Source organism: Lytechinus pictus, chromosome 15, assembly GCF_037042905.1.
Source record: "Lytechinus pictus isolate F3 Inbred chromosome 15, Lp3.0, whole genome shotgun sequence".
NCBI classification, from domain to species: Eukaryota; Metazoa; Echinodermata; class Echinoidea; order Temnopleuroida; family Toxopneustidae; genus Lytechinus; species Lytechinus pictus.
The window spans coordinates 29198548-29222695 of record NC_087259.1 but is presented as its reverse complement, the minus strand read 5'-3'; the positions used below and the strand labels follow the sequence as shown (position 1 = coordinate 29222695).

General features: G+C 34.2%; 1 protein-coding gene and 1 non-coding gene across 3 annotated transcripts; both read right to left on the bottom strand.

The window, feature by feature from the left end:
* Positions 1-1221: 1221 nt before the first annotated feature.
* On the bottom strand, positions 1222-22257 carry LOC129278050 (WD repeat-containing protein 5). Of its 2 annotated transcripts, XR_010295824.1 has the most exons (13): positions 21927-22253; positions 20642-20738; positions 14478-14551; positions 9850-9939; positions 9380-9469; positions 8879-8962; positions 8139-8194; positions 7384-7430; positions 6173-6248; positions 5498-5606; positions 4689-4776; positions 2780-4074; positions 1222-2690 (listed from the first exon to the last, which is right to left on the bottom strand). XR_010295824.1 is itself a non-coding variant. In XM_054914261.2 (12 exons), exons 1-12 carry the CDS (start codon positions 22044-22046, stop codon positions 3974-3976), a joined length of 1032 nt encoding a protein of 343 aa, XP_054770236.2. In that variant the 5' UTR covers positions 22047-22257; the 3' UTR covers positions 1222-3973. The 2 variants fall into 2 exon arrangements, 1 of the variants encoding a protein (XP_054770236.2); XM_054914261.2 differs by having other exon boundaries at positions 1222-4074; positions 21927-22257.
* Positions 6996-7139, bottom strand: LOC135156918 (small nucleolar RNA SNORD10). Its single transcript, XR_010295973.1, has one exon. It is a non-coding gene; the product is annotated as a small nucleolar RNA SNORD10 (small nucleolar RNA).
* Positions 22258-24148: the final 1891 nt, after the last annotated feature.

Here is a 24148-nt window from a genome sequence, read left to right as displayed (position 1 = left end):
GAGAATGTTCAAGGATGACTTTGATGCAACATTGGTAGAAAGTCAATAACAACTCAAATTTGTCCAATCAACATTTGCTAAGAGGTTGTCTGAGCGTAGTTTGGTAGTGGCTAGTTCTATGTACAGTGTTTGTAAATAATAAGAGAAGGCTAGGTGTTTAACATATGCAACCTAATGTGTAGCAGTGATGAACAGAATGGTGAATGAAAATAAATGTCCATTGACCACCAATTATCTGCCTTGTGCTTATTTTATTTTGTACACATGTTCATTATTTTTTTGTAATTTTTTATTTACCCATTTCATAGCCAGCTGAGCTTCAATCTGCAAGGGCTTTCAAATTTACATGCTCACTAATGGACGGCTTTGTGTAACAGTATACAATGTGGGTGGAGTGAAGCAACACACTGAGCATGCCCAAACTCCACTAATGGTGCCTGACATATCAACTGTTTGTGACAGGGGTTTCCCCCAAATAGCATCTTTCACCATGACATTGGACTCTGTATTAAGGCAATAGGTGCTTGCTTTGAATGTTCTCAACACTGAGCAGACTACGTAGCACCTGACTAGTGAAAATTTAAAAAGGCCTTAAAGGAGAATGAAACCTTTGGAACAAGATAGCTTGTGTGAAAACAGAAATATCAAAGAAACAGATCAACGAAAGTTTGAAAAAAATCAGACAAATAATGAGAAAGTTATGAGCATTTGAATATTGCGATCACTAATGCTATGGAAATCCTCAAATTGGCAATGCGACAAAGATGTGTGATGTCACTTGTGAACAACTCTCCCCATTACTTTAGTATATATTTCACTTAAATTGCCTCTTTTATCACATCTATCAGTAGATCATGTGTTCTTTCTATAGGGCATTTAATACAGATTTTTAAAGAATACATCATGGATAAAGAGTTTGTATCACCACAAGAAAAAGCAGAAAGAGACATTTTGTGGGTATTTCATAGTCCATCAAAGGGAAAGTTGTTCACATGTGACATCACACATCCTTGTCGCATTGCCAATAGGAGGATCTCCATAGCATTAGTGATTGCAATATTTAAATGCTCATAACTTTCTCATCATTTATCCGATTTTTCTCAAACTTTCTTTGTTCTTATTCTTTGATTTTTCTGTTTCGACACAAGCCTACTTATTCCAAAGGTTTCATTCCCCTTTAATGTCACAGAACAAAGGACACACCAAGAAATGACACATATATAATATCAACTGTACAAATCATTTTATTACAAATCAGAATTTTGGAATAACAGGAGCATAGCCACCTGACAACAAACTGAATATACAAACTTCTACAAAAAACAAAACCAATTTATTCATTATTTGTATGAACATTATTCATGACAGTAAATGGAGGCTTTGTAACATATGATTAGTGAGAGCTATGATTACATACTCTACTATATGAAGTAAATAATGATTTTGTTTCACATTAATGGATAAAATGCTATCCATAAATGCATAGCTATCTGATAGACAAAAGTGAAGGTAAAACATACGGAGCTTTGCAACTTCAATTCCAAATCAAGAAGAAGTCTCAATATCAAGGGTAATTCTTTGATTAAATGCAAATTTGTAGTTGATTTGCGTTCAATGCATCTAACTTTCTTGCCTTGCAATGGGCCATTACAATTGATTTTAGAACTTGTCTTACTTTGAAATTGAACATACATGTAAGTTTCTTTCAACGCCAAATAAGCTTGTTCAGACAACCCTTGCCGTATTCTAGACTTTAAATGTGACTAGAAGAAAACCTCCTTTTACAATAAAGTGAGTCAATCTTGTGGAGATTTTATGGGGAGTAGATTGCGATTTACTGACACCAGACTTTGTGAGAAGCAATAGAAATCCCCCTAATATAGCTGCATCCTTGGGACTTGGCTGTACCTTCGAATGAATCAGTTATTTCTTTTCCTGCTTTGGGGAAAGCACTTTGCATATATTATTTCTGTGGTCATCAAAAAAAGTTTACACTTTCTACACACCCTGGGGAGCATTTCAACAAAAGCTTCCAAGCTCAAATGTAAGGCTTCATACATCAGCTTTAAAATCCTACAAGGTACCCATTTAATACATGGGTGGAAAGTGTAGATTGATGCCTTGCCAAAGGAATCTAATGCTGCAGTAGGAATTGAAAACGTGACCAAATGATAGAGAAAACCACCATGCATTTACATACCTCCATACCAATAGCCATACAAAGTAATAAGATATTATTTAACCTTGCCTGATACGCATATGGAATACAGAATTTACTCCAAACTTGGTTTAAAACTTTGCCTCTTTAGTAAATAAACCATGATAATGAGAACTACAGGTTAATCTGCATAAGTGGATGTCTCGGAACAAGAGAAATCTGTTTGACTGAGGTAAAATTTGATTTTACAGAACATAACACATGCCTTGCACAATCTTGTCTGAAAATATTGCTTTGACAGTTTGTTTCAGATCGTTGCTTGCTCTCATTCTCTTCTCTTCTTCAAGGAGGGTTACACCAAATAAGATGTGTTGGATACAAAACTGGGAGTGGCTCTAGATCCAAGCAATAAAAGCTTGTTTTCAGCTTGCAGGTCAAAACTTTCAAGTAATGCTCAGCAATAACATAACCAGGTGGGTGTTTCATAAAGCTGTTCGTAAGTTAAGAGTGATTTTAAAAACGACTGGTGATCCTTTCTTGTGGTAAATGGTATATTCATTGGCAATGGTTAAGCACGTAAGAAAGGATTACCAGTCGTTCTTAAAGTCGCTCTTAACTTACGAACAGCTTTATGAAACACCCATCTGCTACCAATAAAGCAAACAAGTATCATCATACTCGGGTGGTTTAATCTTTATCTAGAGAGAGAGGGGATTATATAAACTAAAACCTGTCTCGATAAAGACCACTGAAGGCAAACAGGGAAAGTAGTCTCGTTGAGCAGGTGGATGCATGGTTCACTGGGGAAAATCAAATTTGTGTCCTTTCTATACAGGTGGTTGCTAAAGCAGATTCAAATGTACTTTGCATTATATTCATGTATAATATAGAGGGGGTAGAAATGTTTCCATTATTAAAATGATGATTACTCCATGGTTCTTAGCAAGTTATATTGATTTAAGAAAAACAACAAAAAAATCACTATGGAAAGCCAGAAGCACCATATTTAAGCATCTAGCCCACGCATCCATATTTCCCATGGATACATAAAGATAAATACTTATTGGTCAAATTAATAATACTTATACAGATGATTCTGCTTTAATCAATTCTCCTGGGGCCACGAAAAACTGACTTGCAAAAATGTGACTTCTAAGAGGTGAATAGCATATGTTTGCATTATCTGGTCTGAATTGCTCTGACTTAAGCAATTATTTGACTTGTGCAGATTTAAACTACAACTGTACCTCTTGATAAAGCTATTTCTGACACTCTTCAAGCTAGCAAATTATGTGGTTGACGGCTTTCCTATCAGAGATGAATTCAAGTACATTGAAACCCTTATAAAAGGCACTGAATTCACTCAAAAGAACAATCAATTGAAATCGCATGATCTCTGCACATTCATTTGATCTGTTCTACTGTAGCAGTACCTGAATATTGAATAGAAAATTCTAAAATTAATTTCCAGTTTCTTTCAAATCAAGTCCAGCAATTAAAAACAAAAGCTTTGCAACTAATTACTAAACCCAAAATTATTTGCCGGTGAGCTTGGTATTTTTTCCACCAAGGGTTCATTCTTAAATTTCATTCATAGTTCTAGTCCACAATGTCTCCAAGAGTAAAAAAAGCTCTGTTCTTTCTCCCAAAAAAGAGTTGACAGATCATCTCCAATGCTGGGTAAACTTGATTAAGAATTGTTCCTTTACAAAGCTTGGCGACTCCAGAGGAATCCAAACAGGAAATAGCAGACAATGGAAGGTCAAAGTTCAAGATTTACACAAGAATACTGTACAATAAAAATGCCCTCCATCGTTAGCAGTCTGATCTCCATATTTTTATCGTCTTGTCGTTCTCCAGCGCTGCTGATGCAATCAAGTTTTCCGTTGGATGGCATGACGTGCACAGGACGACATCTATGTTCGCAAAGAAATTGAGAAATACATCAATTTAAAAATGATTAACCCTTTCTCAATGTGGTGCAGGCATACCAGTCCTACATGAGCAGGTGCTATTTTATGTTTTATAAAGTTTTATGAGTAACTATTGAAATGAGATCAAGTTAAACAGAACCCCTGTCAGTTTAGAGAGCACTACAAATTACCTTTTCTTTTCCCTCTTTTCAACTCGACATGTAATTCTATGAAATATAGAATTTTCTAATGGTGGAAGAGAATTGCACTTTTCACAATCACTGAGATATTGGTCTTTTGGAAAACTAGTGATTAGGAATGCCAAATTTGGTGGACGTTACTCTAAGAAATGAAGATAAAGTTTAATTTTATGTTAGTCAACTTACAATCAGTTTAAGGAGTTTGCTTTTTGGCCCAACCTCAATATTTCTCAATTCTGATTTCATTCCATGAAATGTTCAAGCTATTGTAATTTGAGAGCGTAACAACTCTTCATATGAACTAGAAAAAAAAATTACAGGAAGGTTTCATGCAGGGGTCATAGGTAAATTCTTTATAACAATGCCCTTAAATCAATTCAAATTTTCTCACTAGAATCCTTTGTTACTGGACCATACCTGTATGTCCTTGTAGTTTCTGTACAATTTCTTTCGTCTGTAGATTCCATATATACACCATATTATCCTCTGATCCTGATACAATCCACTAAAGAAACAAAAAAATGATAACAAAATGAAGTATAGCATGAAATACATCCCACACTTCAGAGACAATAGTATAATTGTAGGCTTTAGTAAGAATTACAACAACAACAAAAGAAACTTCAGAATAGTTTTAAATGTCTGATGTTATAGCCAAAGACCTAATCATTAAACACATCAACTTTAGATAATGAAAACAAGAGTGTATGAATTGCAGTAGAAAATGTATACAGTTTGAGAAACTATTGGACCACTTTCCTACTAAGCTTCCATACAATATGGTATCATAATTACTCCCCAAGCTGAACATTTAGGTAAATATTTGTGTTCAAACAATACTGATGTAATTAAAGTCTTATTTCACGGCTCCACGACTAATTTAGAGAGAAATGGGAAAAATATGAAAACAAAGTACTTTACTAAAATATGAAGAGAAAATAAATCTGTGCATCTGTACTTACTGTTAATTGAAACGTAGTACAGTTTCACATTCTATCCAGACGATTCTTCAGCTCGTCTCAAAGACAATAACATCAACTGTGCGGTGACGCCAAGTGGCACCAATGATTTCCCATCAGTACAGACGAGCTGAAGAAGCATCTAGATCAGACACATGAAACTGTTCTCCATTTCATTAAAATTCAATCCAGATGCACAGATTTATTTTCTCTTGGTAATTTGACTTACGTCCTGGATGGATTAAAATATACATCAAAGTACATTACCTTTCCTCCTGTGACAGAGAAGTTTGCAAAGATGCAGTATTTCTCATTCTTGTGACCAGTGTATGTCTTTAGACATTTTCCTTTACTGTAGTCCCACAGCTTCAATGTGCTGTAATAAATTGAAGGGAAAAAAATCACACGATTCAGTTTCAGATTGGAAAAGCCCAGAGGAATATATGCATAACACATCCCTCTCCACATGAAAGATATAATTGAATGAGTCAGTAACAAACATTTTTATCAATTGAAATCATACTATTATTCTGACAAACATTCAAAACTATTCAATGTTGAATAATCTGACAAACTTTGAATGATAAGTTTGCGCAAAAGCAATATTGAAATCAATTAAATGCACATTCTCTTGTTTCCTCTTTTTGTCTGTATATATTAATTTATTGTATTAAAACTACTTTTCTTGTTCACAGTCTTGGAATTCCACATGACATTAACAATGACAATAGTAATTCCTTAGAGTGTCCTGATAAAAGAGTCAACAGATCGTTATAATTCATATTTGTCTTGTAAAATAAAAGATAAACAATTACTGAGGTACTTCTAATGGTACATACATTCATAAATCAAACCTAGTATCCAACAATATACATCCTAAGTAAAACATTGCCATGTTATTTTGATGAAGTTAGCTTGAAGGAAACAGAGCAAAAATCTTACTTGTCTAACGTTGCAGCCAAGATGTATTTTCCATTCGGTGAGAACTTGACATAAGAGACTGGGGGATTGTCATCATCTACAAACAGAAAATTAAAAACACATCACAAAGCATGGAATAATTAGTTACCAACGTGAATCATGAGTAGTTTAACCCTAAATGACATAAAGATATCACCATAATGTCCAGGATTTTGATAAATGAAATAAGTGTTTCAAGGTTATTGAAACATTATTATGCGTAGATGTCTGACTTTGCCTCTTTCTTTTGAATACTTTCTCCCATTACTATATTACCAAGCTATCTATAAGAAACAAGTTTTTCATCATATCCACATCATCAATATCTCTGTAAGAGCCCAGTTTTATAAGGATTATTAATTTACAATGTATTTGCCCCTTTATTTAAATAATAATACTAACAAAACGTTCTTGTATAGCGCAAAATACATAGGCAGAATTGCATGTCTCTGTTTAAAGTGCTTTTTACAAGTGGAGATGGAGAGGAGAGCACTGGGTTCCTAATTCTCTACAAAATGCTAAATAAATGTGTTTTTAAACTTTTTAAACTTTTCATGTTTGTTATTTTCCTAAGATTTTCTGATTATTCCATGATACAGCTGCTGCATATGAAAATGATCTGTCCCCATATGACTTTGTCACTGTATGTGGAACTTGTGCTAGTGATTTTTACTTGAACAAAACATTCTTTCTGGTTTATATGGTATCAATTTTAAAATATTTGAAATATATGATCCAACTAACGTATTAGCAAGTTATTGAATTGTCACTTTATTTTTGCTCTATTAGAAAAAATATGGAGTGAATAATCAGAAGCCAACTTGTATCATGTATGCAATCTTAGTATTCTAAACCCTACCACCTGTAGGTAAAACACCTACAAACAGCACAGGTTAAGAAATACATTAGCTGCATTCAAATGACACGCATGAGGTTATCATCATATTATCCATGACTTGACAAACCAAAAAGTGTTTCAGTCACTGTAAAATTTCAATATTGGTTGAATAAGAAGGGTACAATTCCTTGAAAACATTTATGTAGCAACACATCATGGTATACAGATAAAAGTGATCTTTGATTTCATCTAAGGGGTGATCAAAGTTAGAACCAATTGATTTTCGCTGCAACTGGCAAAGAAACACACTAAATATTAATTTGATGAAAAAAATGAAATATAATATGTAACTTACCTATCAGTGTTTTCAAACACTGTCCTGATGCTGTATCCCAAATTCGACTGTAGAGTAAAAATTAAGAATAAAAAAAAAACATTCTCATGATTTCTATCTTCACCAATTCATTATTCACAACCATTTACATACAATTTGAAAAAGTTAAGTCACAAAAGAAACTTGGCAATAACACAAGCATACGATAACTCTTATATCATTGTCATTCAAATCACTTTATGACATTAATGAATCTGAATATCCTGTGTTCTGTCTTTTATTTTAGATTATCCCATTTCCTCTGAAAACTTTCCTATTTTGTTCTTGTTTAAACCAGGTGTCTCAATGGCAAATCTCTTTCAATTTCTTTGTAATATTTAAAAAAAAATTATCCTTTTTCTCTTTATAGAATACCGGTACTTGTATTACTTCTTAACATGTTGCTGTTTGACAACAAATAATGCAAGATTATCACAATGTATTGTAACAGTGTATTATTACGCATACAGTGATTCAGTTCAAGTTTCCCCTACCAAACACAGGTGACACCATGTGCAGATCCAGCTGGATAAGATACAAGAGTTTTGAAGCTCACATTATTGACTATTGCGCAAAAACAATGTAGTCCCTTAAATGGTATTGTGTTCGACCTGGATAGATTTGCCACTGGGCTACACCATATAAATAATAATAATAATAATTAATCCAAAAGGGCTGAAATTCATCTGGCACATTTACAGTTGAAAATGTTTGTCATTTACAAAATACAAACTTACCATAGACCATCATAACTACTGGATACAATCAGAGAACCATCCCTGTTAAAATCAACCTAGGGTGAGGAAAAAAATACAAACTCATTGGGTAAGATTGCATCATTAAAGCTAAACTGATAAAGTTGTAGCCAATACTTTAACAAGACAGTTTCTTGATTAAAGATAATTGTCTTTGTAGACCAAGATCTGATTCATTTGCATTAACCCAACTTGGTGAAATTGTGAATTATAATAAGGATAACAATGATGAGGATGAATGTGATAATTTCACATTGTCTGCCTAAGGAAATATACAATAGTCTACTCCTATTACCCCTCTTCTTTCTGTACAAATTTGATGTACATGTATTCCGTTCTGATATTGTTCAAACCTCCTAAACCAGAATGATTATGCATATCAAACAAATCTGTTTTATTTGGACTCTAGGAATCTCCAAATAGTGGAGGGATCAGTTGAGAGAGAGAGATGATGATGATGATGGTGATGATGATGATGGTAGTGATGGTGATGATGGTTGTGGTGGTGGTAGTTGTGATTAAGAAAGATGATGATCATCATTATGATTATAAGAAAAATAATGATGGTGATAACAGTGATGAAGATATGACAAACATCATCGGAATGATTCTGAGAAATACAATGACAGTAATGATGGTGGTGATGATGATGGCAACCATGGTAACAGCAATTTCTTTCTGACACATATTTTTGCATACAGACGTTGCACTAATCAACTTACAGCTGAAACAGGATCAGAGTGAGCCGGTAACGTCTTGAGGCACTTTCCTGTCTTCACATCCCAAATCTTTACACTCTCATCAAACTACAATAACAAGAATAATACATGAATATTGACATATGAATGATGAAGATTGCATACAGTATACAAATGATACAAAGACATTGCTGCCAGGAATTCTTTCATTCAAAAGTTTGGAATTATCTTAAAATTGGAGCATATATACTGATGAAAAATAAAAGGAAAAAATATATCATTAATAAACAGAAATATAAACATTCTATCTTAATTAGTAAGAGACTTTGAAGTCAAACACTTTCCTAACTTTCTGTGATACACCAACATCTGATAAGGTAAAAATGTATTTCTCTTTTGTGAAAAATCCTGTTCTTATGTTATGTAGCAGTCTTCAAGAACACATGCATATCGAAAAGTCCCAAATATTCTAAATCCAATTACAGCAATGATATGAAACAGAAAGCAAACAAAGTTTCGACTTACCGATCCCGAGACGATGAGATTTGATTGTGGGTTAAAGTTACAGCAGAATACATAATTACTGTGACTCTTCAATGTTTTTAGACATTTGCCCTGAAAGAAACGGAATAAATAAATCAAGTTCATTAGAAGAGGCCTCCATGAAAATACAACCAATGACAAGTGGATGATTTGGTGTAAAACCATTTTCTTTTTAATCAACAAAAAGAAAATAAAAATAACAATTGTATGACTTAGATTTGAATACATTATATTCAGTTTGATGATATATGATACTTTAAAAGGAGTTTGTAAAAAAAATATTGATATGCAAATGCCAGTTAACAAATCCTAATACACTCAACTTAAGGAATACACAAGAAACATTAATTAGATGTATTTACAGAATAAGTTCAAAGTATCACTCCCTATTTTTTTTCTGCAGCAGTTAGCTATACCATAGCTGAACATGTTGAATGGATGATAATACTTACTGTGTTAAAATCCCAGATTTTAAGTGTCTTATCATCTGATGCTGAGACGAGAAGCCTTGAATCGCTGGACCAGCCAACGTCTGATATACCCTGTAAAACCACATAAATATGCACATACCATTTTATATATTATTTAAAATGGGAAAAATACACTTACTTTTTGGGAGTGTTAAGTATCAATCAAAGGACTCGAACATCATTTTAGCCTGTCTCAAAATTTGAAATTGGATATCAAAAGAAATTGTGATAGGATGTTTTATAAAATATTTACAGTATATTCTTTTGAATTGATATTCTGCATTGCTCTATGAATAGGGATACTAAGGTTGCAGAGTGTAGTGGCTTGTCTAGCTATAGACAATAGCAAAAAAGGATGAGAATCACAAGAACATCACAGAAATCGCAGCTAGCTTGTGACTGGTATCCAATTTCGGGAATCCATCATGACTTGAATAATGATAATTTTGAAAGCAATTCTTATATCATATCCAGAAGAATATTCTGGAACTCAGTCAGATACAATTTACAAATCAAAACTCCTTATCAAATCTTATTTAAGAAACAGTTGAAAACTTACTTTTATCCAGTATAGATGTAGCCTAAGTGTTGTCAATTGATTTACAGTGTAAACGCTTTGATATAGTGTACTATGAATAGCGTTTCTAAATGCCTTATTTATTGTTATTATTATCATTATTCCAATTACTATTAAAATCAAATGAGTTTATCGCACAGTGTGAAGCATGCTTAAGGGCATTTTCACCACAGATGGACACAGAGGCAAAAAAATCAAGTTGATATTCATGTCAAATGCTTTGTTTTTTAATAAAACAAGACCTGAAGTTTCTGAGACAAAAAAATTTTCCGACTCTGGCAGCCATTTTTTATTTCAAAATGGCTGCCAAAGTATGGATACAAATTAGTGTTGAAAATAGTATATTGATACATATTTTGTTTTGACAGATTTTTAAACAGGTTTGATCATGATGTTTTCGCGTGTGATTTAGCTTGCTATTATAACACTTTTTAAAATCCCACAGAAAGAAACACCAGTAATTCATTCATCTGATAAAAAAACATTGATGAAGTATGTGATATGGTATGTAATGTCAGTTACCGAAAACATGAACTTTTTTTTCTCATTTCCTGGAAAAGAGGATATATTATATGAAACTTGGTAGATTTCCTCTCTAGGTAACACCCCTCCCTTCTACACCAAAATTAAAGATTACCAATTAACAATGAAGCCATAGGGTACCATTAAATATATGTAATGTCAGTTACCAAGTGGAAAATGTAATGTCAGTTACCATGATAAAACGTTGAAATGCAAATATGTGGTCAATTTTATGGTGAAGAAATATTGTATACTTGTTATTTAAGTCTTTCACTTAAAAAGTCACACCAGAAGGAGCTTGCTATTGACTTTTAAAAGGTATAGTTCACAAGGAATACTATATGAAATTATGAAGGAAGTTGCATTCCCATATTGCAAAAAAAAAATACTATGAAATTGTTTTGTACATGCACTTACCAAGTACCTAATTGTTTGTATCAGACAATTTTTTTTTTTTTTTTTTGGGGGGGTAGGAGGTACTTTTCCCAACCTATTGCCTAAATCTGCAACATTTTTTAAGCTTAACATTGTGATGAAGGGGATTTCCAGGGTCCCTTTTTTAGTTTCTAGGATTCTTTTGAGCATTGCCTCGCTAAAAGTAAATTCCTGGTTTTTATACCTGTTAGTAGTGTGGATGTGTGATACAATTTTGTTTTTGGTTTTATTTATACAAGTATAGATGAAAAGTGAAATTTGACAGTTCTGATCAATATTGCATGGATCTACTAAAACTTTTTTTCTTCTAATTTACAAATAGTTCAGTTTCAGTTTAGAAGCTGGAGTTTATTTTTTGTTGACAGCTTAAAAAAGAAATTAGCAAAGAAAATGATTAAACAAATTATGAAGAGAATTGAAATGCCACAGATATGAACAAGCATTGCTTGCACTGACCAGAATAGAAATCAATGAAACTTCATGGCTGCATGAGCTTCGGGGGAGGGGTACGTGTAGGCTAGGGGAGGAGACCCTTATTCATTTTGCCTTTTTTGAGGGGAGGGGGAGGTTGGAGAAGGAAAAGGTTTAAAAAGTCAATATAAAACTGATGAATATATTATGGGTGCATAGTCAGAAAAATCCATGTGTACAGTCAATGCAATATTAAATTACTATAGGAAAACATGTAGCTGCTATGACCCACCCCCCCCCCCCCCCCGAGTAAGTAAAACATACATTTCTTATCATTTGATAATTAAAAATGTGAAGTATTATGAAACTTTTATAATTTTAAAAAGCCTTACATATAAGTACCAAGAAAATTATGCCTTTGAAAATCATATAGCACTGGTCAATGTTAATGTGTATTGTCAGTTACCGAGAAGTAATGATAAAAATGTTCAAATTAAAGAAAGGAATTAAGAAAAAGAAAGTTTTTTCATTGAAATGTTCCTAGAAACTCGGGTATACTTTCACATCAAGCTCACTTTCATGTGAAGCCCTGCACAGAAGATACAATGCAATGATTCCACACATTTGACTTCCATGTGTTATCTCTATGGCAAATTAAGTGTAATGTCAGTTACCGTAATGTCAGTTACCAGCATGGTTGTGGAAAAATTATCATAGCCCCCAAAAGACAAAAACGAATTGTTTAATATTTTGACACATCTTAACCTAGTAACGGAGGTATATTTACATATTCAAATTATTACTCTATCTACTCAGGGACATGAGATATTTCAATTTTAATGAACACCCTGAAATTGCATGTCCTTTTGCGTAATGTCAGTTACCGACACATTTTTGCTTGCTGATGCGTAAAAAAAATGTGGTTACATAGGAAAACTTAGTATCAGAGTATACAGCAAAGTTCACTTTATTAACTATATCAAAAGCAAACTCCCATCATTTGTTGTTTTAGAGATACACACAATGAGAGGTGTGAAAACATTGTGCCGTGTAATGTCAGTTACCGTGAAAATGCCCTTAAGCATAAAAGGCAAAGTCTTAGAGTATCAGAATAATCACTGCCAAATGCAAGGGCTTAACAAATAACCTCAATTGCCTGCTGAAACAAAGCAAAAAAGCCTACCCAAGCATGAATGATATAAATCAAGATACCATTAATCACATCTGGCTCCCGTATCATAAAGCTTAGCAATTGATTTTAACCATTGATTGTATATTGCTGTCAATGCAATCTAGCATAACAAGTGGAGCACCTCTGGCTGTCTCACCTGCACCACGCAAATCAATATAGCAGCAGTGCTGACTTTGAATACTACTATAAAATAATTAATTAAAAAAAACACCATTCATATAATGATAAAATACTACGTTCATTGACAATAAATGACATTTGACCTTGATCATGCAACCCAAGACTTGTCAGTGATACTTGATTACCCCTATAACAACATTTTATAAACTATATCTATAAACTTTGAAAGTTATGACAGCAATCTAATAATTACCTCCAAAATGGCCAAAGTTCAATGACCTTAAATGACCTTTGACTTTGGTCATGTGACCTGACACTCACATGAGATGTTCAGTGATACTTGATTACCCGTATGTCCAAGTTTTATGAACTAGATCCATACACTTTCAGAGTTATGATGGTTATTCAACAAATACCCCCAACATGGCCAAAGTTCATTGACCTTACATGACCTTTGACCTTGATAATGTGACCTGAAACTCGCACAGGATGTTCAGTGATAATTGATTACTCTTATGTCCAAGTTTCATGAATTAGATCCATAAACTTTCAAAGTTATAATGGTAATTCAACAGATACCCCCAACATGGCCAAAGTTCATTGACCTTTGTCATGTGACCTGATTTTCGCACAGGATGTTTAGTTATATTTGATTACTCTTATGTCCAAGTTTTATGAACTAGACCAATAAACTTTCAAAGTTATGATGGTAATTCAATAGATACCTCCAACTTGGCAAAAGTTCATTGACCCTAAATGACCTTTGACCTTGGTCATGTGACTTGAAACTCCGGCAGGATGTTCAGTAATACTTGATTAACCTTATGTCCAAGTTTCATGACCTAGGTCCATATATTTTCTAAGTTATGATGACATTTCAAAAACTTAACCTTAGGTTAAGATTTTGATGCTGATTCCCCCAACATGGTCTAAGTTCATTGACCCCAAATGATCTTTGACCTTAGTCATGTGACCTGAAACTCGGGCAGGATGTTCAGTATTCCTTGATTAAGCTTATGTCCAAGTTTCATGAACTAGGTCCATATACTTTTTAAGTTATGTCATTTCAAAAACTTAACCTTCGGTTAAGATTTGGCGTTGACGCCGCCGCTGCCGTCGGAAAAGCAGCGCCTACAGTCTCACTCTGCTATGCAGGTGAGACAAAAATTGATCTATGAACAATTGCTATGCCTTGAGTTACAAGTCCCTGACATTTAAAATGGAGTTTGAACTACTAGGCTGATAGTAACTGCCTTCTCTTAGTCCTGTTCATTATGAGAACTCTACTCTTTCCCTTCTCTTTTATTGCTTTACAATTGTGCAGTATATTGAGATTTAAGTATGATGACTTACTAGTTTGTGACCTGAAATAGTCTTCTCAAACTTCCCATCGTATGCTCCCCATATCTTGATAAGTTTGTCCGCCGCTGGAAGGAAATTGAATGGAAAATTATTAAGAATATGAAAGAGACTCATACCAACACAAAATGAGTGAATGCGTTGTTCATCATGATCATTATGTTAGAAACACTGCAAGAAAAGATTTTGATTTACACATTTCTCGAAGTCTTGTTCATTAGTCAACACAAATTCTGTGGCATGTTTATCTTGCCACAAGGAGTTAACTGTTCTGTGATAATGCATAACAATATTTATGAAGTTGCATGTATCAATAAATCAAGATGAAAAAAAAATGTGGCTATTACACATATAAATGTCCTGATATACACCTACAGAATTCCAAATATAAACTGTTCATTTCATCAGAATTTTTTCATGAGTGCAATCAGATGATCTATGGAGTTAATAGTCCGGCAGCCCAGGAGGTTTATTCAACCGAAAGCCGGACAAGCAAATGACCCCATAGCTGGATGGCATGGACCCTGAAGTTTACAAAAATGCATTGCTGCCGGGTTCTATCCGTGGTCTTCCCTCCGAAATGACGTAATATATGACGTCACTACAAAATGGCCCTATTTCACAATTTTTTAGACATTCTACACATAGCATGAAGTCAAGGGGAAATATCTCAGCCAAATCATGCTTGTTTTGTATGAAACTTTCAAAATATATTGTTCAAATAGTGCACAAGAGATATGCAAAATTTCACGAACAGAAATTATTGTTTACATATGCAAATTACGTAATGAAATTTGCATATCATTAGTTTGGGAGATTTCTTGCATCAAAAATTGTCGAAAATCGAATCAGAAATTTATTTTCTTTTTTAATGTACTTTATTTAATATATTTCCTCTCAAGCATAATATCAGTCTCTTAATCTATATCTCTACTTTTAGAAAATATATGCCAGTAATTGGAAATAACATTATAGACTGTGATTTCAGCCCCCTTTTCAATATGATGCGCACATAGAAATCGTGCGTTTTTGGCCTATTTTCACCATATAGCTGAGGTGTGCGAACGATATGCGTACTTTATTGATGTTTCCTGCATTTTGCATAATATTTAATCTTCCAAACAACATATTTTCATCTCCACTATATCTCTGCTGATAAATAAATGATTTCGGCAAAGATTGATTGCCCACTGGGCAGTCTATAGGCTTCGTTTTCAGCCCAGTTTTCAACAATGAACCTATACCATGTATGACTGCATTATTGTAGTCGAGTCGGAAATGGGAGTTCCTTTGCACCATCATAATATATTTTTCACTCAACGTTTTTGTATTTAGTTAATGAATCTTGATCTTCCCTTTGCAAAATCGTGTCCAACGGGGTTCAATATTGATATCTTTGGCGGCCCTCTTGGGTTTTTTTTAATGAAAAGTAATTATTTTCATATTTTTTGCACAGAGTGTGACAATGGGACAATCTTAAATGAATACGCATTTCACTATGATTCGGATAGTAGAAATCGATTGAATTCGTTTTCTGGACAGCTAATATATTTTGAAATAAAATTCATCCCGAAATTGCCATGATTTTGGTCAAAAATTTGCATGTGCATTGATATCTATCTGTTCAATCATTAACATCAACAACTATTGCACAATATCAGCATTCGACACGAAAGAGGACATAATATACCGATAATACTGAAACGCTTCATGACAGTATGTATGTCTAAATTTGCTTAGTTAAAGGGCAAATACCATATATTACTCGATATTGCGATAAAATGACACCAAAAAGCAACCTCTGTGACAGTATAATTTTTGTCTATCAGCTACATTATAAAGAAATGAGGGCGCAGCAAAGCCTACCCCCCCCCCCCCTATGGGACCGCCGGAGTCCCCCATCCTTTTTTCGTATTTTGCCCATTTCTTGGAAAATTCTACATTTTTGGAGCCCCATTGAAGGGAAAAGACGTTTCTGGTTTGCAGTAAAGGCACTTTTACTGTTGTTTAACCACTTAGGGATAAAAGAGTAGAGTTTTCTCTATCTGCTACATATAAAGAAGTGCTGGTACAGCAAAGCCTATTCCCTCTGGGGACTGCCAAAGTTACCCACCCTTTTTACGTATTTTATCCATTTACGGGAAAATATGCTAATCTGGAGCCCCGATTGAGGCAAAAAACGTTTTTTATATGGAATAAAGCCACTTTCATTCTTTTGAAACTCCATGGAGATAAAAGAGTAGAGTTTCCTCTATCTGCTACATATAAAATAGTGCTAGCATATTGAAGCATACCCCCTTAAGGAAGCGTCGAAATCACCCACCCCTTTTTCATATTTCACCTATTTATGGGAAAATGTGCTATTTTCGAGCCCCCATTGGGGCAAAAAGTGTTGCTGCTATGTAGTAAGGCCACCTTTATTATTTTTAAACTATATGGAGACGAAAGGCTAGAGTTTCCTCTATCTGCTACATATAAAGGAGTGCTGATACAGCAAAGCCTACCCCCTCTTGGGACTGCTGATGTTATCCGCCCCTTTTACGTATTTTGCCCATTAATGGGAAAAATATGCTATTTTCGAGCCCCCATTGAGGCAAAAAAGTGCTTCTGCTATGTCGTAAAGCCACTTTTATTGCTTTTAAACTATGTGGATACGAAAGAGTCGACATTCCTCTATTTTCTACATATAAAAAAGTGCTGGCATATTAAAGCATACCCCTAAGGGGGCCGTCGAAATCACCTACCCCTTTTCCATATTTCACCTATTTATGAGAAAATGTGCTATTTTCGAGCCCCCATTGAGGCAAAAGGAGTTTCTGCTATGTAGTAAAGCCACTTTTATTGGTTTGAAACCATATGGAGACAAAAGAGTAGAGTTTCTTCTATCTGCTACATATTAAGAAGTGCTGGTACAGCAAAGCCTACCCCCTCTCGGGACTGCCGAATTTACCCGCCCCTTTTTCGTATTTTGCAAATTTATGGGAAAATATGCTATTTTCGAGCCCCCATTGAAGCAAAACGTGTTTCTGCTATGATATAAAACCAATTTTATTGCTTTTAAACTATGTGGATTCGAAAGAGTCGAGTTTCCTCTATCTGCTACATATATAAAGAAGTGCTGGCATTTTAAAGCATACCCTCTTAGGGGGTCGTCGAAATCACCTACCCCTTTTCCATGTTTTACCTATTTATGGGAAAATGCTATTTTCGAGCCCCCATTGAGGCAAAAAGTGTTGCTGCTATGTTGTAAGGCAATTTTTTTTTTTTTTAAACTATATGGAGACGAAAGAGTAGAGTTTCCTCTATCTGCTACATCTAAAGAAGTGTTGGCATATTGGAGCATATGCCCTTAGGGGGTTGCCGAAATCCCCCACCCCTTTTCCATATTTTACCTATTTATGGGAAAATGCTATTTTCGAGCCCCCATTGAGGCAAAAAATGTTTCTGCTATATAGTAAAGCCAGTTTTATTCTTTTGAAACTACGTGGAATTAAATTAGTAGGCTTTCTTCTACCTGCCAAAAAGTGGTTGCACAGCAAAGCCTATCCCCTCTGGGGGTTCCCAAAGTCACCCATCCCTTTTCCATATTTTTTCCAATATATGGGAAAATCTGCCAATCTTGAAGTCTCTGAAGAAGGAAGAAGTCGATATGCCAGCACTCTTTTTACTCTTTTTATGTAGCTGATAGAAAAAAGTCTATTCTTTTATTTCCAAGTGGTTTCCAAAATCAAAACTAGCATAACTATATAGCAAAAATGACCTTTTGCCTGAATGGGGGCTCAAACACTGCAATTTTTCCAATAAAGAGGGAAAATAGACGTAAAAGTTGGAAGAGTTCGGCAGCCCCTGAAGGGGGAAGGCTTCATTGTGCTACCACATCTTTATATGTAACTGATAAAGAAGATCGTACTTTGTCATCTTTATGTGCTTACAAAACAAAAACAAGGGCTTTACTGCAAGGCAGAAACACCTTTTGCCTCAATGGTTCTCCAAAATGACGAATTTTCCGAGAAATTGGCAAAATACAAAAAAAGTTTGGGTGACTTTGGCAGCCCCCTGAGGGGTAGGCTTTGATATGCCCTAACTTCTTTATATGTAGCTGATAGAGAAAAACCTACTCTTTTGTCTCTAAGTAATTTAAAAGAAAAAAATACATACCCAAAACAAAATTTTGCCACATTGGGGGCTCCGAAAAGCACGATATCATAATAGTAGGATGGTAGGATGCGAAAGATATTGTATGTTTGAATTTGCCAGCGCCATAATGAGGCTGCGATGAATGCAAGGAATGCTCCCCAGGGAGTGGAAATTGTGCACTTTTCGTGCGGGATTGAAGTGAATCCAATGACCGGGGTAATAATATGCTGTAACGCGCTTTGAGCCATTCTGGGAAAAGCGCTATATAAAAATTGGCTATTATTATTATTATTATAGTCAAGCTACGGATAAGGGTGTGGTATGTAACCTTCTACTGGCTCTTGTGGGACTATGCTTTAAGGTGCCCGAAAGTAATTGCATGCAAAATGAAAACGCAGAGCAATGCCTCGATCCTCTATCTTTTTCAAGAGATTTCATTATTATAAAAGTTGCTTTGTGTAGAAAATGCCTTTTACCCTCATACACATGATACAAGTAATACATACCTTTCTATCGATCGCTAAGCACGTTACATGACTTTTCTGCATGTTAGGCACATCAACAAATGCGATGCAAGATAAAACAGATAGATGTCAATGCACATGATTATTTTGGTTCAATTATATTTATAAATTCTTGTTTTTTTTCTTCAAAATATATTATTACAGAAAACAATTTCAACCGATTTCTACTATCCAAATCATACTGAAATGCGTATTTATTTAAGATTGTCCCATTGTCAGACTCTGACAAATAATTGATTTTCATTAAAAAAAAGTCCAAGAGGGCGGCAAAAGACATCAATTTTGAACCCCGTTGGACACAATTTTGCAAAAAGAACATCAAGATTCATTAACTAGACATTTCAGGCAAATACAAAAACGTTGAGTGAAAAATATTTTGATGGTAGACAGGAACCCCCTTTTCCGACTTGACTACAACGATGCAGTCAGACATGGTATAGGTTCGTTGTTGAAAACTAGGCTGAAAACGTAGCCTATAGACTGCCCAGTGGGCAATCAATCTTTGCTGAAGTAATTTATTTATTAGCAGAGACATGATAAAGATGAAAATATGTTGTTTGGAAGATTTAATATCATCAAAATGCAGGAAACATCAATAAAGTAGGCATATCGTTCGCACACCTCAGCTATATGATAAAAATAGGCCAAAAACGCATGATTTCTATGTGCGCATCATATTGAAAAGGGGGCTGAAATCACAGTCTATAATGTTATTTCCAATTACTGGCATATATTTTCTAAAAGTAGAGATATAGATAAAGAGAATGATATTATGCTTGAGAGAAAATATATTAAATAAAGTACATTAAAAAATAAAATAAATTTCTGATTCGATTTTCGACAATTTTTGATGCAAGAAATCTCCCAAACTAATGATATGCAAATTTCATTACGTAATTTGCATATGTAAACAATGATTTCTGTTCGTGAAATTTTGCATATCTCTTGTGCACTATTTGAACAATATATTTTGAAAGTTTCATACAAAACAAGCATGATTTGGCTGAGATATTTCCCCTTGACTTCATGCTATGTGTAGAATGTCTAAAAAATTGTGAAATAGGGCCATTTTGTAGTGACGTCATATATTACGTCATTTCGGGGGGAAGACCACGGATAGAACCCGGCAGCAATGCATTTTTGTAAACTTCAGGGTCCATGCCATCCAGCTATGGGGTCATTTGCTTGTCCGGCTTTCGGTTGAATAAACCTCCTGGGCTGCCGGACTATAACTAATACAAGACAATTGTTTTTGTTTTTTTCATTCAAAATTTCCTTTGCTTTCACCAACAAGAACTGTTGCAGATCAATTGCAATCAAATGCAGCACTAAAATCAAAGGCAGCTTGATTTTGTAACCAACCAGAATTACGCATTTCAGATTTAAGCATCTTTGAATTTTTTGCGTTCAAATAAAACTTCATTTTTCCACAGGCTCCTAATCTTTACCTCCTACTTAAAAAAAATTCCTCAAAAAAACATTGTAACAGATACTCACATGAGCTAGCAAGCCACTCTCCATTGGGGCTGAATTTGACAGACGATACTGCTTTTGTATGGCCAGCTAATGTAAATTTCAGAGAGTAGTTTGGTCTCTGTAAGAAAAGAGTAAACATTGTAAGCATAATTGCCTATTACATCAAAATGAAATACAGGGGTTCATCATGCGTGTACTTGGTATGCAAGATAAACCAAAGTCTACCTGGGTAAAACAAAAATAGACAATACATGAGGTCTTGTTAATAACTTGTGAAGCTTTTTCATGCAAGTCACCAAAACAATTGAATACAAAATATACTTAAAAATAATATAAGTGCGATGTAAAGAAAGATATATATACAATGAAATGAATGAATTATATTATTTTCATCAGCCTTTCCATTGTTTGTTCATACAATCAACAAAAAGGCCTATATGTAGCAGCTGGGGCATTAAAACCTTTGTAAGCACCAATAGTAAGATGAGAGTGGCCATGCAGGGGCCACATTTCATAAAACTACATGCACAAATTTACACAAAACTAGTGATTACTCCTTGTGCTGAATTAGCAGATACCCCACATTTTAGAACAGGATTACATTTTCTTATTATCCTTCTCAAAGTTTCAAAAATTATGATCATGATTTTGATTTTTCTCCATATTGATGCCCGTGAGAATGGTAATTTACAGATATCAAATTTGAACTGTAGCATATGTAAATCAAAATGAGTGAGATTACCATTTGGCAAACTAACATCCAAAGTAGGGTATCTAGTCGAGCATAAAGTCATATCTAAAGTCGAGTATATCTTACAAATTTAGAGCTTTATGAACTTCTCCAGGAGAGTAAAAAACAAGGCTACTATTACACAGTACAATGTAACTAATTGGTTAATCTTCCCTTTGTTTTGGCTTCCCGTTCGATTTAAATATGACATCCAGACATATCAAATGAGAGTTAATTTTTTTTCAATAAAAAAGTTAAGGTGAATTCCCACAATTTCAAGATACGACTTGCAACTGATAAGCATGTTACATTTAAGTTATGAAGGATTGAACTCAAGAATAAGAATGGCTATCAAAGGAATTTGTGATCAACAAAATTGTGTCTTATTAATGAGAATAAAAATATAAAAATGTCCATCCTGTTGAAAAGAAAACTTTCAATTGTATGATACGAAGATGTATTTTTAGATGTAAACATATTTGATTCATTATGAATTTATACATGATAGTTGGTTCTTTTTATCCTCTATAACTAATAAGCAATAAAAAAAAGTACAAGAAAGATATAACTTCTAACCTTTGGGAGATTACTAGCAGCAGCAGCAGCAGCAGATGAAGATGTCGTAGAGGTTGTCTGAGGTTTAACTGATTTAGCATCACCACCTGCATTGGGCTTTGTATCTTCCGCAGAAGACATGGTTATCAATGTCTTTTAAATCTTTCAAATGATCCTGTATTCTTCTGGCTGGAGATTATTTCCTGCTGTTGTCTTTGATGAGTCAAACCGTTCTCTGCCTCTTCACATCCACACATCAAAGTACAGAGTTGAACTGAGTTTCAATTTGAATTGAGACTCGTACTACGAGGGTGATGCCATCAGTGGTTACTTGCTTGCTGCATCACTGAAAGGTCAAAATAAACATCAAATGAAAAAAAGATAAACAGTTTAGCAGATTGAGTTTTTGAAATAAATTAATAGAGTAATAGCAAAATAAATTCATGAACTTCAGAAATCAATATTGCACTATTCAAAATAAGATTTCAATTCACAAAACAAGTCAAGATTGTAAATTCTTTTGCAATTTAAATTCAATATAGACTTTCTAGGTGACCTTGCCAAAGTCAAATGTTTTGGGTCCATAGAAACGGGTTCAATTACAGAGAAATTTAACTTAAAAAGAGTCTGATGGAAATAACAACCTTGGAGAAAATAAATACAACTGTGTATTCTTGAATTCAGCTTTCTGCTTTGTTTATAAAGTAAACATCTCATTAAATTTATAACAGACTATCAAATCACTTGCATCTTTATTTAGGAGTGGTGGAGATAAATTCATTGCCCGTGATTGCATCAATACTGATACACGTATGGTAGAGGGAAATGCAATTTCACAGCCTTGATTCTGCTAATCGGTAATTTTACGACTGTGTCTAAATTTTTTGAATGCGCAATTCTTATTACTTGATTAAATATGGGCACCAATAAATGAAATACCTTCAAAGACATAACTTAAGATTATTATTGGCGATAACACATTTTGGAAATAATCTAAAATGATGACCAATTTTCAAAAATAGAAAAAAATCTATGTACCTTGAGCGAAACCAGCAGAACAAGCTTTGTTCGTTGGTTTGTCAATAATACGGTCTACCAAAGTCTATACAATGAAAAAATTGAACCCTTCACGGACTTCGCGTAATACTTTGCATCGATTTGTGTGTAAAATAGTTTAGGTGCCTAGTCTTTCCCTTGCCGTGTCTTTGATATGAATATAAATCGCGCGCCCTCTTTAGGCCAAAAATTGATGTTGACGCTATTCTACTGGCAGCGACATCATCAAGAGCAAGAAAAGATGAGGAACAGGGTGCTAAATGATGCCACCATCATGACCAAGGGGACTGCATATCAATCGGTAAGTGAAATGGAACAATTTCATTAGAGTTTAGATTTCGCAGAAATAATTCATTTCGTGCAATCGCCTGGAAGTGTTTTATCTGGACTCCAGGGGCCTGTTGCATGACGAGATGAGCGATACGTAGGAAAGTCCTAGGACCATTCTTCCGAGATAGGAAGATTGGCGACAAATCAGCGCTTTCCGTTTCACAAAGGCAATTCTGTCTTCCAAGTCCACGACATCGTTTAATATCGATAGTATCGGAAAAATATTTAGTCTTCATCGTCACCTGAACCTTTTATTTCGGAATGACGACTTTTCATAAAATCATATATTCAAATAAATGGAGATCAAATAATGTTTTATTTATTACTGATTGTAGAATTGATTATGGAGCTTACTTTATGAGGTAAAAAGAGAAAAAACTTTTAAGATTCACAAACATAACTGGATAAAATCGAAATTTATTTATTTCCCTTATTTAGAACACGGTGTCCTTTTAAAGACACCTTTCATTGATATTTCAACGAAAGAGACCCTTGTCCGACATAAAAATTGATTTAACTAAGTAATTTCGACATTTTATTAGTTCAATATTTTGTATTTTCATAGAATAATTATAATCATATTATGATAATTTTGCAAATTATGAGTTAATATATTATTTGTTGAGGTAAAAATAGGGTTTGAATGGAGTACACAAAATCAACAGTGTCTGATTGTATGAGACTAAAAAGGAAAATATGAGAGGCTGTGTGTGAAAAATCAAATTTATTTATTTTATTTGTCAGATATAATGCAAGAAATACAAATGTGAGTGTTTAGAGTAAAATATGAAAATTGCGGCAAACATGTCCAAGATGATAAAGTAATGCTTTGCAATAATAATTAAAACATAGAAAAA